Source organism: Psittacula echo (assembly GCF_963264785.1).
Source record: "Psittacula echo genome assembly, chromosome: 5".
Classification (NCBI taxonomy): Eukaryota; Metazoa; Chordata; class Aves; order Psittaciformes; family Psittacidae; genus Psittacula; species Psittacula echo.
The window spans coordinates 43,152,023-43,165,464 of record NC_137739.1 but is presented as its reverse complement, the minus strand read 5'-3'; the positions used below and the strand labels follow the sequence as shown (position 1 = coordinate 43,165,464).

General features: G+C 36.4%; 1 protein-coding gene across 2 annotated transcripts in view; it reads right to left on the bottom strand.

The window, feature by feature from the left end:
* Positions 1 to 13,442, bottom strand: part of AVEN (apoptosis and caspase activation inhibitor) — a gene marked incomplete at its 5' end in the record, with an annotated part of 103,474 nt that overhangs the window by 72,051 nt on the left and 17,981 nt on the right. For both annotated transcript variants that reach the window (XM_080617227.1, XM_080617228.1), the window contains one exon: positions 9,651 to 9,831. In XM_080617227.1, coding sequence (XP_080473353.1) covers positions 9,651 to 9,831 — 181 coding nt within the window. The remainder of the gene's footprint in view (positions 1 to 9,650; positions 9,832 to 13,442) is intronic.

Genomic DNA, 13,442 nt, shown 5'->3' with positions numbered 1-13,442 from the left:
AATGTTCCAGGCCTGAAGAAAGATTTCAGAACAATTAACCAGCACGTACTACTCGCTTCCTGCATACAACAACAACAACAGGAGGTGACAAGGAGCAGGATTTGTTGGCTTTTCAGGAGACAGATCAAGTTAGTACTCTCTGAAGTAATGCGTAGAGACCTGTGACATTTGGCAATGCTGAAAGTCCCAGACTGTAAGTACTGTCTCAAAGGATCTTATTTGCATTTTGGATTTTATTCCCTCAGATTTGATGGATGACTTATTGCCCCAAAATGAAGCACAGTATCATGTGGGAAACATGGATAATGAATAAAGGGCAATAATAATGACTTTAGACTGACCTAATTGCTCGTGTCCACCCACAGACACATCGTGACAAAGCCCTGTGCAGACAGCAATATAGTGAAGTGAGATGTAGCAACCGGCTTTCAGAACGAGCGTCTTTCAAAGGGTCAGACAGCATAGCAACATGCATTAGGAAACATATCTACATGAGAAATTCAAAACATTTTTTTGAATGTTATTTGCCTTTGAAAGTTGTTTGCCTCTTCAGTTAAGCATAACTTCTGTCTTGATAGTTATTTCTGTGTTGAGAAGTGCGTTAGCCCAAAGCAAATCCTAGGTTAGAAGAGCCAATCAACATTTGTCATCTGTCATGCTGAACTCTTATCTTCTAACAAGTTCAGAAACATAAAGTACACCTAGAGGGGAAAAAAAAAAATAACTCCAGCATGACTCCATCAGCAAAGAAACCAGGGATAAACTGCTGCTTTCTATAATAACCACTTTGGTAAACTTCCTTGAGCGTCAGAAAGGTGACGATAAAGACTGCAAACAGGGTCTCTTTTCCTGAAAAAGTACAAATCAGTACTTTCTGTCTGGGACTATTACTCTTGCAATCCTAGTACTTCATTTACTCAGAAAACTTTAACCCAGTGTACCTCCTATTAACACTGAACTGTCAATTTAAAATACTTAGCTTTCCAAGACCTCCATTCTGCCAGTATTTTCCTGGCATAAAGTTAACCAAGTGTCTCAAATGAAAATTTCTGTGCTATAAATATCTGTAATTGTGGCCTCTAACCCTTATGGCACAAAAATCAATAGAATGAGATCATCCTATTAAAGCTCTCCAATCTTGAATTAGTTCTTCCACCTTGCCCTCTTTGGAGCTAGGTGATACACACCTTTCAGTGACACATTTTTTTACATGTGGATGCACATGCACATATTCAAGAAAAATACCACATTATCACAGGCTGTTTTCAATCAAGAACTTAGAGAAATAGAGAATGATCAGTCTCACAATCCAAATTATCTGCAGCAGAATCAGAAATACCATGCTTTATAAACTGAGATGACGAGTGTGTACTGTCAAAGGAAGGTCATCTGATTCATATTCCAGAAAAGGTTGAAAATGAGTCAGAACCAGAGAAAACATAATTCCACCCCACTCACACCCTATTCTGTCCCTCAAGCACACCTTTTTTATTGACAGGATTTCTAGTTCACCATTTTACACATGCAGAGGGGCTTGGTTTACAAGAAAGAACAGAATGGAAGAGTTCCCTTGAGGCTGGAACACAGTCAATACAACTCTTGTTTTGAAACAAAGATTTTGCAAGGTTCAATATGCCTTTGACATTCTTCAAGAAAATTACCCAAATCTAGACAAAAAATAAGCCCTTTGGGAAAGAAACAAATCTCTTAAGTGCTCAGAAGCACCATCTTCCTATACAATAGCCAGAAATCCCAAAGATGCCACTCCCAGGAGAGCTGACAGTGAACAATAGCAAAGAGAACACAAAACATATGAGAAGCCAACATGTGATTTGGACAAGTACAAAAATATAGGGTGGGGGAAGGAACAAAACAAAGCATAGATTGGAAGTTGGATGTGGTAACTGGGAACTCTTCAGCAACAGTATGAGACCAGGGAAAGAACAATGGCAAAATTAATAGGTGTGACTCAGAAAGCATTAAAAGGAGAAGGACTAGGAAAGCCCAAGCCATCAGCAACAAACATGAAAAGGAATTTCAGCACCACAAATGGAATAAGAATAAAAGAGGAGCTGCAATTGGGATTAAGGAAGAAATAGGCACTCTTTGTCCTTTACAGCACTGCCTACATCACAGCCCTTTTTTCACTCCAAACCCAATATTTAGAAACAGCACTGCTCCCTGCAAACAAATTTCTTGGGAATCTTGCTAAAAGAATAGCAGTAGCTTCTGTTGGTCTCTTCTGATGGTGTAGTCTGGTCACAACACTGCTTTGGAGCCTTCACCAATGCGCAAGGGAATGTTCCTATCACAGTTATTTTGTCTCTAAACTGTTATCAGGAATACATCAATCCTTATGAGAAAAAGAATAGTAAATGAAGTCTGGCTTCTGCAATTAAACCAATCTGCTACATCTGATTCTCCTATCATCCTTACCATAAACAAAAAATTCTGGTTTTATGGAATTTTATAAAATTTCTATTTTTATTCTTTCTTTAATGTAGGCTGCTGAGAGACGGCACAAAAATATTAGAATTAAAACCAAACACAGCTCCTCCATATCAATCAACATCTTTGAATATTAGCTTAGAAGTAATATCTACTAATGCCATTATTGGAAAAGAACCAATAATTTACAGGCAAGCAGAAGAAAGTCCCTGCTCTATAAAGCTTATAGCCTAACTCAGATGATTTAACAACAGCTCAGGACACTGCTCTAAAAAGTTGAGTCTAATTCAGGTAATTTAACAGTGGTTCAGAATCAGAAGTGCTAAAAAGAATCTGACAGAAAAGATTAAAATCAATCAAACTGAAACAACGAAAATCACAAAGTTCATGGAGTTAAAAGGAAGTTAAAGGGAGAATGGCAGACAGTAAGTAAAGAGAAGTAAAAATAGGAGAAAGTGAACAGGAATGTAGTGGGAATAACATACTAAATTTTGAAAGTGAAAAAGGAATACTAAACTTATTGTCTGAGTACAGGAGTCAGAGTAATTTGGTTTTGATTAGGGGAATTCACTGGCAGGAATCAGAGATGATGATGTGGCAGAACCATGATGACCAACATGAGGCCTAGTCAAAGCTGGTTTTAGTGGTATTATAAAAACCAAAGGAAATGATTAAACAAAAGAAACAGTGAATCAAGTGAGTAGACAATTTTTATCTAGCTCTCAAGCCTACAAACTCAAGTAGTAGGCATTACAACAGCAAAACAGGAATAAAGACAAATTGTTCCACATTCAAACTTACTGATTTGAGATTTCATAACAAAAAAAAAAAAAACCAAACAAACAAAATAAAACAAAACAAAAAAAAAAACCCGTAAACACATTTCAGCAGAAATACTGTCAATATATAGCAGCAGCAAAGGATTAAGACCCAAAATTACAGAAGGATGTTGGCCAGAAAACTTTTTAAATGCAGAAATCTGGAACTTGAAAAAATTAGTGAAATCAAGGTGTGAAAAACTAAAAGAACGGGAGAAAGCATACCATGGTTATTTTAATAGGAGCCAAATTTAACCCTTTTAGTCTATGAATCTTATTCCATTCAGTCCTAATTCTGCCTAAATTCTCCAGTAAAGCATACAAATCTCTGAAACACTGAAACCTTTTAGATTTTTCTTTCATTACTTACTATTAGTTTTGCAGTACTATCACTGACACATATGGCCACATAGTTCTAAGATAACAGAATTTAAATGCATTCAAATCATAGATCCCATTATACTTCAATCATACAGTTTTGATTACATTTTTACAGTTTTGGTTACATTTTAGATAAAACTTAGGAGGAAAAAAGGCACAAATATGAAAGCATATATAATAAGTACAGATTACCTGTTACAGGAAAATACATTTACCAAGAAAATGTAATTAATACTTAAAATCTTGCACTTCCTATTTTTAGTTCAGAAAATAAAGAAAAAGACAGCTTGCCTGATTAGAACAAAAAAGATTAATTTCTGTAATGCTAGGAAAAGCTCAGGAGGAAGCACTGAACAGATGGAGAACCAGCTTCCACTGATGACAAGTCCTGTGATTTTACTGCAAATCTTTAACATGGATGTTTTTTTTCCTGTTTGTTCAGGAAAGTTATTTTGGCAGGGGGGAGGGGGGGGAGGTTGCATTTTTATTCATTTCAGATACCTACAGGTATATAAACTATATATATAGTATCTCTCAGGTCTATCAACAAGTCCAAAGCTACAGACTGCCCAGGGAATAACTGTCACAACTAAAACCTCTGCAAGTGGAAATGAGACCATTTGGATAAAGAGCCTCCATGGATGGGAAATGGTATCTAGCACGTGACCATAAAGAAGGAAAGTTCTGATGTGCTAGAATGGGGCTAGAAGGAGAAGCAGGAGAGGAGAGCATGTCAGCAGAGGTCAGAGAATGTTTATGGAATGAGGTAGCAAAAAAAGGAGAACATGAGAAAAGATACATGTAAAGGACACAGCCTTAACTGCTTATTTCAGGAGCACATATGCTAGGAATATTCAAGTGCCCTATTATCACAAAGCTTATGTTACCTGATGAACAACAAAGACATGAAGTTTTGCATCTGTTGAATTTGACCAAAATAGATACACCAGTTGAAAACACATCCAATCCACACATAGTCATAAAGACATGCAAAGGATAATTAAAAATTACTTCTCAGTTGCACAGAGTAAGAATGTATTCTGAGTTGATAACCAACAATTCTTCATTAGTCTAGATATCTCAGTGGCTCAAAAAAGAGATGCAAAAACAGAGTTTTGTTGAGACCTATGGTCATAAATAATTTCACAGAACAGACATACAAAATGAAAAGTAGAAGACTGATAAATGGGATCCCTGATATATACGATAATCCAAATCAACAGTAAGTTAGGCAGTTCTGTAAAGGAAACAGATTTTCAGCTATTCTCTAGAATTCTAAAACTGAAATGATTCGGTTTTAGCACCCAAACTGCACCCTGCCACTGCTATTCTTTTCCTTTGAACAGAATTAGCATCAGAAATAAGAAAACTCATTCAGTCATCACTATTTTCCCTCCAAATCTGTCAGTATATACTAAAGATAGAAAAGTTGAAGGAACACCCATTTTTAACACAAGCCTTGCTCCACTAGTTTATCTGTTCAGCTTTTCCAAGACAGCCAACAGTCTTCAGTACACTGTTAATTCTCATGTATGTGTCGCCCATGAAAATGACAAAATGCAGCAATATATTGCAATAGACGCATCAAAATTAAGCAGAGGCCCCAAAGCAAGAGGTTAAAAAAGCAAAACAGAGTTTTAGGGAACAGAAAGTAATCCTGTATTTACCATTCATTACTATTATGCTAAAGTGATTGTTCTTTTGATTTTTGTTCCACACTCCTTATTGTACTTGAGTTCTAGGTACCTACAGAAATTATACAAATTCTTACAATACCAAAACTATTCTGCCAGTTTTGTTTGAACTACACAGCAGTTCTTTCTTACCCTTTAAGGCCATCAGAATTATTCAGCCATGGCCAAAAGATCAAATGGAAAAAAAACAAAAAAATGTCCAAAATCATATTTTTTTCATCTTGATAATCATCACATCCTGCAACTCAGCACACTGTTACAGAGGCACGCATGTTGCCAGCTTTTGGCTGCCAGTGTTTAAAGGAAAGTGATGCAGTCCCTGTATACATTTTTATCAGCTCTATAAAGAGATTTTAAAAGCATATTTTTAAACCTAAAGCATCTATTCACAGCCAAAAACCTAATGAAGAACTGAAATCTATTTTGGGATATTTAACCCTCAGCAGTCAAAAAATGAGGACAGCTCTTCAAACATGGCAAGATTCTTCTAGCAAAGTAAGGTTATCCTATCACTTCCACTTCTCTTGCTCTTTACGCTTCAACAGCATTTTCACTAAATTGATTCAAGACATATTCCCCAAAGGCTTCACAGTGGACTCGTAGTTTACATCAGCTAGACACCAAAAGCAATACAGAAAAATTTGCTTTGCTATATTCAAGGTTAATTACAGAAAAAAATTGAAAGTGGTAAAAAGGAAAGAAATAGACTAAAAAAAAAAAAGTTATCATACTGCTTTACACACAAATATAATAAACCCTAGCAAAGCAGCTGTCAGGCTAGTGACATCAGCAGTTATCAAAGCCAGCTACCTGGCAGTTCTTACTTAAGACTATTTTCAGCCACTTTTTAACTATTCAGTCTGAAACCTTACATGTCAATTGTCTGCTTCAGGTAGGTTTTTTTTCACTCTCCCCTCACCACCACCTTTTAAAAAAAGGTCAGCAAATGGCTGGAACATTTTTCTGCCACAAAAGGACCTCAGAACAAAGGCCTTGAAACACTGTAACCACTTTCCTGCCCTGAATCAGTAACTTGAAATTGGGCTGGACAATGGTTTTGTAGCATAAAGGTACACTTTGCTCATTTTTTTGAAAAATCTGACCCGATTTAGCCAAGCTACACACTTCTTGAAATCCGAGTTTGTATGTATTTTTTTGCAAGATCTGCTGGAGCTTAACAACCAGTCACCAAACAGTGCATCCTCAGTGATCTTTATGTCATCTCCACGGGCAAGGCAATTGAAGTAAGCCTCCTCTAATGTCCGGTTATGAGTGAAGACCCAGATTTTCACTGTAAGCGAAGCATTAGGTACAACACTGAACCAAGTGTCACATGCATATTTCTTCAACTTCAACTATGCCAATACCCATACAACAGTCAAAAACAGCGGCCTGTCACTTCACATTGTTGGGTAACTGAGTAGGATTTAATGTACACCAACAGAGTGTGTGGAGCAAAGATGGAGGAAACAGCTTGTAGTAGAGATTAGAAATTGAAGCTTGAAAGAATAAACTGGGATGGACTAGACAAGGCAAAAAAACTAAGAGGAACTTAAGAAGATGTGATAGTCGATGAGAGAAAAATCAGGCCAAATAAGCAATCCCACGCAGAACAACTCAGAACGGGGGATCAGGGGATCACCAGGACCAGATAGTGCGAGGGAAAATATATGTGACAGAGCTGGATTTTAGTGAACATATGTGGAAGGGAAATGGCTCAAAAGAAAAGTCTGAGAAAAGACCCACCACCAGCAATCAAAAACAGACAAGAAGAAAAATCAACAGAAGCAAGGGTGAGTGAGAAGAAGTAGCAGGCAAGCAAAGGCTGACAACAGAGAGATGAGGTGCAGTCTAAGGCAGTCTGGGACTAGTCAGGCCTAAATATTTGATTGAAAAGACAGAATCAGTGCTGCACTAGAGACTGCCTTGAGGCAGGGACAAGCTGGAAGCCTAGGCAAAAAAAAAAAAAAAAAAAATCCAACAAAAAAAGTGTGTCTTCAGAAGTTATAAAAAAAGATAAAATAAAATACCCTAAAGACTTATCGTCCTCTGCAAATGTCTACAAATCTCTTCCTCCCTCTCTCAGAAAAAATATCCCACCTTACTACAGATAAAGCCCTAACACTGTTGCTTTCTTAATTCAAACAATAATGTTTATGTACTAGATTTAAAAGCTCCAATCATGCTAATTATCAACATGACACACATATGACAGTATATTAGCATTCCCATTTTGCCATTTTTTTGTTGATATTAATTATAAAATAACACGTAGAAGCACATTTAGAAAATATTAAACAAAACCAAGCTTGGAATTTTAGTTCCTTAGGCATCAGGAATTTATTACTACATTATTTCAAACTATTTTTTCTATGCTATCTCATTCAATTAACAGAATATTTTCCGGGAATAAATCCAAGTTGCATCTCAAAGGACAGCACTCTCTTTAAGACCCTGCTTTCAGTATTATGGAACTTAAAAGTTACATGGGATAACCTTATTTTTATCTGAGCTTTTGCCAAAGTAGTCTTAACTGGCTGCATTAATTACATTGTTGTGTATTAACAGTAAATTGCAAGAACTTTCTAAGCTTTTGCATTCATGAAAAATGGCACTGTAACTCCATTCCCCCTCCAGTACTCCCCTAACTGCTTGTTGCAATTGAATAGAATCCAGTGTGTAACTTCAGAATGCTAAACAGCAATATGCTAACAGAAATCAAAATTATCAAATAAAGCATAGATGCAAGCTCTTTCTCAGACCACTAGAAATAAAGATGACTGAATTCTCAGTTTTTGCACATAAGTCAAAGAAATCATGCATACACCTCCAACACACGCTGCTTTATGTGACTCAAAAAAAAAAAAAAAAAAAAAAAAAAAAAAAAAAAAAAAAATCAGCATTACTGTTTAGAAGGTACTTTTTTCTTCCACTTCAAGAAAGTATTTTATTTAGTTGCTGTTTCTTATCAATTTATTTTTATGTCAAGAACAGTCACATATATCCTAAAATAAAGTATTCTTTGAATGAAAGATTAAGAATTAATAACTAGTAAGAATACTAACTAACAAGATTTTAATTGTAGGCACCCAGAGAATCTACAGAGTAAAATAGATGGGTTGGTAATAACTGTACTGGAGTATAACTTAGCAAAAATACAAATTAGTAGAAATAGGCAGTATTTCCTTATATCCTCATTTCAAAAGTCCTAATCATCAGAACATTTTACAGAGATTCTGAAGGCTAAGTATAAAATTAGAGATACTAAAGTTTGTTTTAACAAGCTAGACCATAGCAACATGCAGCTCAGGGTGGATCTCTTGATTTAAAAAGCTTTCAGTTGTGATTATCTACTTTGCTTCCAGGCTATGTTACCTATCCAGCTCTGAGAACCATACCAGGCATCTTGACTCCAACCATCCAGAAAAGTCAATACATACCTTGTGACTATATGATTAAAACTTTCAATTTAGGCCAAATTCTGCAATGTTCATGCAAAACTGGACTTTAGAAATTGATTCTGGCACAGAGGAAGAAAGGTCTGGACTTTGTTTCGTTTCCTTAGATAATTTCTAGGTACAGCCCGCCAAGCTGTGGCTGAAAAATCCAATTACTCAGATTTCAGAGTTTCCAAGTTGCTCAAAAAAACCTCCTATAATACATTGTTTGCAGCTTTTTACTAAATGGTATTCCAACACAATGGCATATCAAGAGCTTCTAAAATAATTTTAGGTAGCTGGTTTTTTTGCAACTAACCATACTATTCACATATAGATAAAAAATAATGAGATCTACTACAGCCTATGCCTCAACCACCTCCTTTTATTATCTCCTTTAAAGATAAGTTGTTTTCCCCTCTTTATTTTCAAGGAGAGTAACTTTTGCTATTCATGCGCACATCTGTGCAGTGTTGATTACAAATGTGTCAAACAACAGCAAGCACCTGCTTGACTGCTTTGCTGTGTTTAGCCATACTAGCAACCTTTTCCAGAAAGCAACAAAATGACCAAGATCAGTAAGAAATTCATTGTCAATAAGAATAAGCCCAAAGTAACTGGATGCTGCACACACTCAGACCCATACATAGCTTCACTAGGAAGCTATAAACGCAGCACCCCTCTCTTATTCCCAATCTGCAACTGCATGGTGCAGCCTGCATGCTGTAAGGCTGCTCACATGGAGACTTTGAGCACTCACAGATACATCAATAGCAGACTTACTGAGGCAGATAGAAATGGTATTCTAGGGTCCTGTTTTATCAAAGACAACAGCCAGAACAGTAGTAACCTATGGAGTACAAAATACCTACCTGCTGAGCTAACCAAAACACTGAAGTCTGTTCCTCTCTGTGTCTCCCGATGTTCATTCTGTCCCTCTTTTTCTGTATCCTCATAGCGGCTCCAGTTGGAAATGATTTTTCTTCTTGAATAGCTTTTCAGTTCTTCCTTCTCTTCTTCCTCTTGTGATTCAGTATCGTCATCCTTCTCTACCTGTAACATGTAAATTGACTGTTAAGCCACTGCAACTCAAAAACATTTTGTTCTGTATTTAAATAGTCATTCATACAAACAACCACCACAGAATTAAAACCCAGAAAGACAAATTGGCCTGCATCCCCACCAAAATTTTAGATCAGGCGCTACCATCTTCCTGATGTAGTTCCTCAAAGGTATAATTAAAAACACCTAATGAAGCTTCAATTCTTACAGGTGTCAAGCAGTGACACTGTTGCAAGTTCACTAGTTTCTCTCCTATTCTGGAAGCTCTTAATGAGCAGCTTGTCTCCTGAACCTGAGAGCAACGTGTAGGGAGCAGATCTAAGAATTTAATTACAGTATCTCTGTCCAGGTGTTGCAGTGATACAGGTGACAACAGAAAGAACTGATGTTTGTAGAGCAGAATAGGAAGATAACATAATAGTGCAGAAAAACATCTGGAAAAGGGTGATGTAAGAATTTCCACTACAACTAACTACAGGGTCTTAATATGGAATCATTAGTCAAATTAATTTCCATCATGTAAGCCGTTTTATGGAAATATATATGGAAAAATCAAATAGACTGCTGGCAGTCAATCTACTAGCCCAAACACTTGAAAAGCTCTAGGGTCAAAAAGAGAACTCATCACAGAGATACAAGCAAAATAGACATTTGCCACAAGTACTTAACAGCCATGGAAAACTCTCCCACCCCTTGAATCCTCTATATCAATAGAGCTCTCCCAAAGCCTGGGGTTCAGCTGGAATGACTACCAGTTCACAAACAGAAAGACTTCCTGGAGAAAGGAGCACTCCCCAGGCAAGAGGAGAACCGAGAGCACCTAGGAAAGTTCTGTACAAGATATATTCTGCAGAAGTCTAAAGCTCTGAAGAAGTGAAGTAAAGGAGTCAAGAAAGAAGAGATTCCCACTGTGTCTGCTTCCAAACATTCCTCCTGACAGCTTCACACTCTCTTCTCTCCTTTGCTCCACCTCTCCTTTCACAAACCACAGTGTGCTGCTCCTATACATTTAAATTTCGCTCTCCCAATAATAAGTACGTTCTTCATGACTAGGGCAGTAAAATTCAAGTTTATCTGCATTGCTGCAAAGCTTACAGCCATCCGCATTCAGTACAAAATAATTTAAAAAGCAAACTACTTTGGAGTAAGCCATCCTACATCCACAAGCCAAAACACCCTTAGAGCTCATCATCAAACACTGACTTTCAGGAGGAGCTTGGTTTTGATAGTTTAAACTAAATGTAATCCTGAAATAAATGTGAAGAGCAATTATTTATATTGTTAAAAAGTCCTTCAAGTGAAAAGCTGTACCATCTTGTGCAAAAAGATTACTGAAATCTCTAGCAGTTACCATATTTCTAAAACTACATTAAGGCTTTTTTAAGCACATATTGCGGACTTACATACTGGTACAACATTGGATGACCTGGTAAAAACAACTGCACAAAGTCACTATCAGGAGCAAATCACCATCACTTCATTAGCTTGTTTTATAATCAATGAGTTACTTTAATAGCTGAAGAAAGGACATAGAACAAAGAAACACATGCTTTAGATTGATTTTAGAAATCCATCATGAAGAAGGCTTAACTACTCCATACAAAACTTAGTTACACTTTGGCTCAGCTACACAAGGACAAGCTGAAATTTTCATGTTCCTTTAGTGTCTGATTACACAACAGAAAAACTTCTATCAGTGCCAAATAAACCCCTATTGCACACCAAATACTGTATTTATATATATCATAAAAGACAGCAAGATACAGACAAAAAAGCTGTAAGTAGCATTTCGTGGACAACAGACCATTGTTAGTTCTTAGTTCTGAAAATACACTAAAAATTACCAAAAATAGCAAGGAAGCCTATTTCACAGTTTTAAACAAATGTCCACTGAAAAGCATCTTCAAACACAGTTTTGAGATTTTAGATTCTCTCGTGTTCGATGTCTTAAAAACTAAAACTGACTTCCCAGCATATCATATAGTAGCAAAATCGGAATTCGAATAATGACTTCCCATGAAAAACAATCCACCACAAGCTTCTTTCACCACCATTTGAGAGATTCGGTTAAAATCATCAAAAAGCTTAAACACAGATTAAAAGCTGTCATAATTATACAAATATACTCCCAGTTGTCAAACAGCTGACAAGAAGGAAAATATTCTGCATATTCTCACTAGTTCTGTGCAATTTTTAAGTAAATTCTCTTTTATTTCTATTCATCAGATAAATACACTAAAGTGGTTGTTGTGGACATACGGTTGTTGCATGAGCAAGGGGATGAAGTCATAACTCTCTGGGGATTCATCCAAAGCTTCCAGTTTCCACAGAGCGAAATCTGCTTACAGCAAGAAAAGAACCACTTATTTCTCTTCTGTTCTTCTCCTATAAATGGAATGATTTTCTATAATCCAGCAAACCTACTGAAATTCCAAAGGAGCTGATAAAATTCACAAGTCAAAGCAAGCATAGTGCCACACAGATATATCTGTGTTGTACTTTGGGTTTTGGAGCTTTTTTAAGATCAGAATTACCTTAGGTACTTTGGGTTTTGGAGCTTTTTTAAGATCAGAATTACCTTAGGCAACTACAACATTATATGTAATTACTTACTACAGACCTCTTTAAAGGATTCACTCCCTTCAGCTGTCAACATAAACAAAACAGGGGTATCACCTTCTTATTTTAACAAGCTTCCAGTAAACAAATACAGATTCAAACATTTTCTCTTACACTGCACTAAAACCTTTTTCAGATTCTGTTATTAGCTGTGCATAGCACACCTCAAGGAAACTTTCATTTCTTAGACGTAAAACTGCTAACTTGAACTTTAGGAAATAAACCCCAAAGTCTCAGGAGGATTAACAGTAGTTGTGCAGCCTGGTTCCCCAAATACTGTGCTGAGGTTTACTTTTGACCTGCCTATATTTCCAGTAAATATTTAATGGAAAATTTTACATGATGCACTGCCATGCTACAAGATAAAACTGAAAATAAACAAATTTGAATATTCAACATACAAACAACTTAAAGATGTGTCTTCACCATTAAAATAATCAAATACATTTAAAAACGCTGCTGAATGATGTTTCAGAAAATAAGCTACCATTTCACCAGACAGCTACCATCTAAAGTAGCAACCTCAGAAACACATAAACATAAATATTTATTACTTTCCTCTTAGCTGCCTATTCAGCTAGTCTATATGCTGATACCACTGTATTCATACCTCACTGAAAATGACGCTTAATCAGTACAGAGCAAACATCTGTCCCATGTGTAATGAAATAAAAGTTTTCCCTCCCACCCCATCCTCAAATAACAAATGATACAAGCTGAAACAAATTCTAGAAGCCAATTTAAATATAACCTTTAAACAGTATTACTCAGGTAAGGAGAAAAACACCTTCTGCCACAGGAGGTATAACATTTACCTGCTGTGCCTCTATTTCAGGTCGTATTACATGCATTACCATTTGCACATTTCATTGAAATTTTGAGAATGAAAAAAGTATGCAAAAGCCCAGTTGAACAAAACCAAGAAACCTTCAGACTGTTTTGCATATCAGAAACAAATATATACACAGTGTTCTGCATAAACG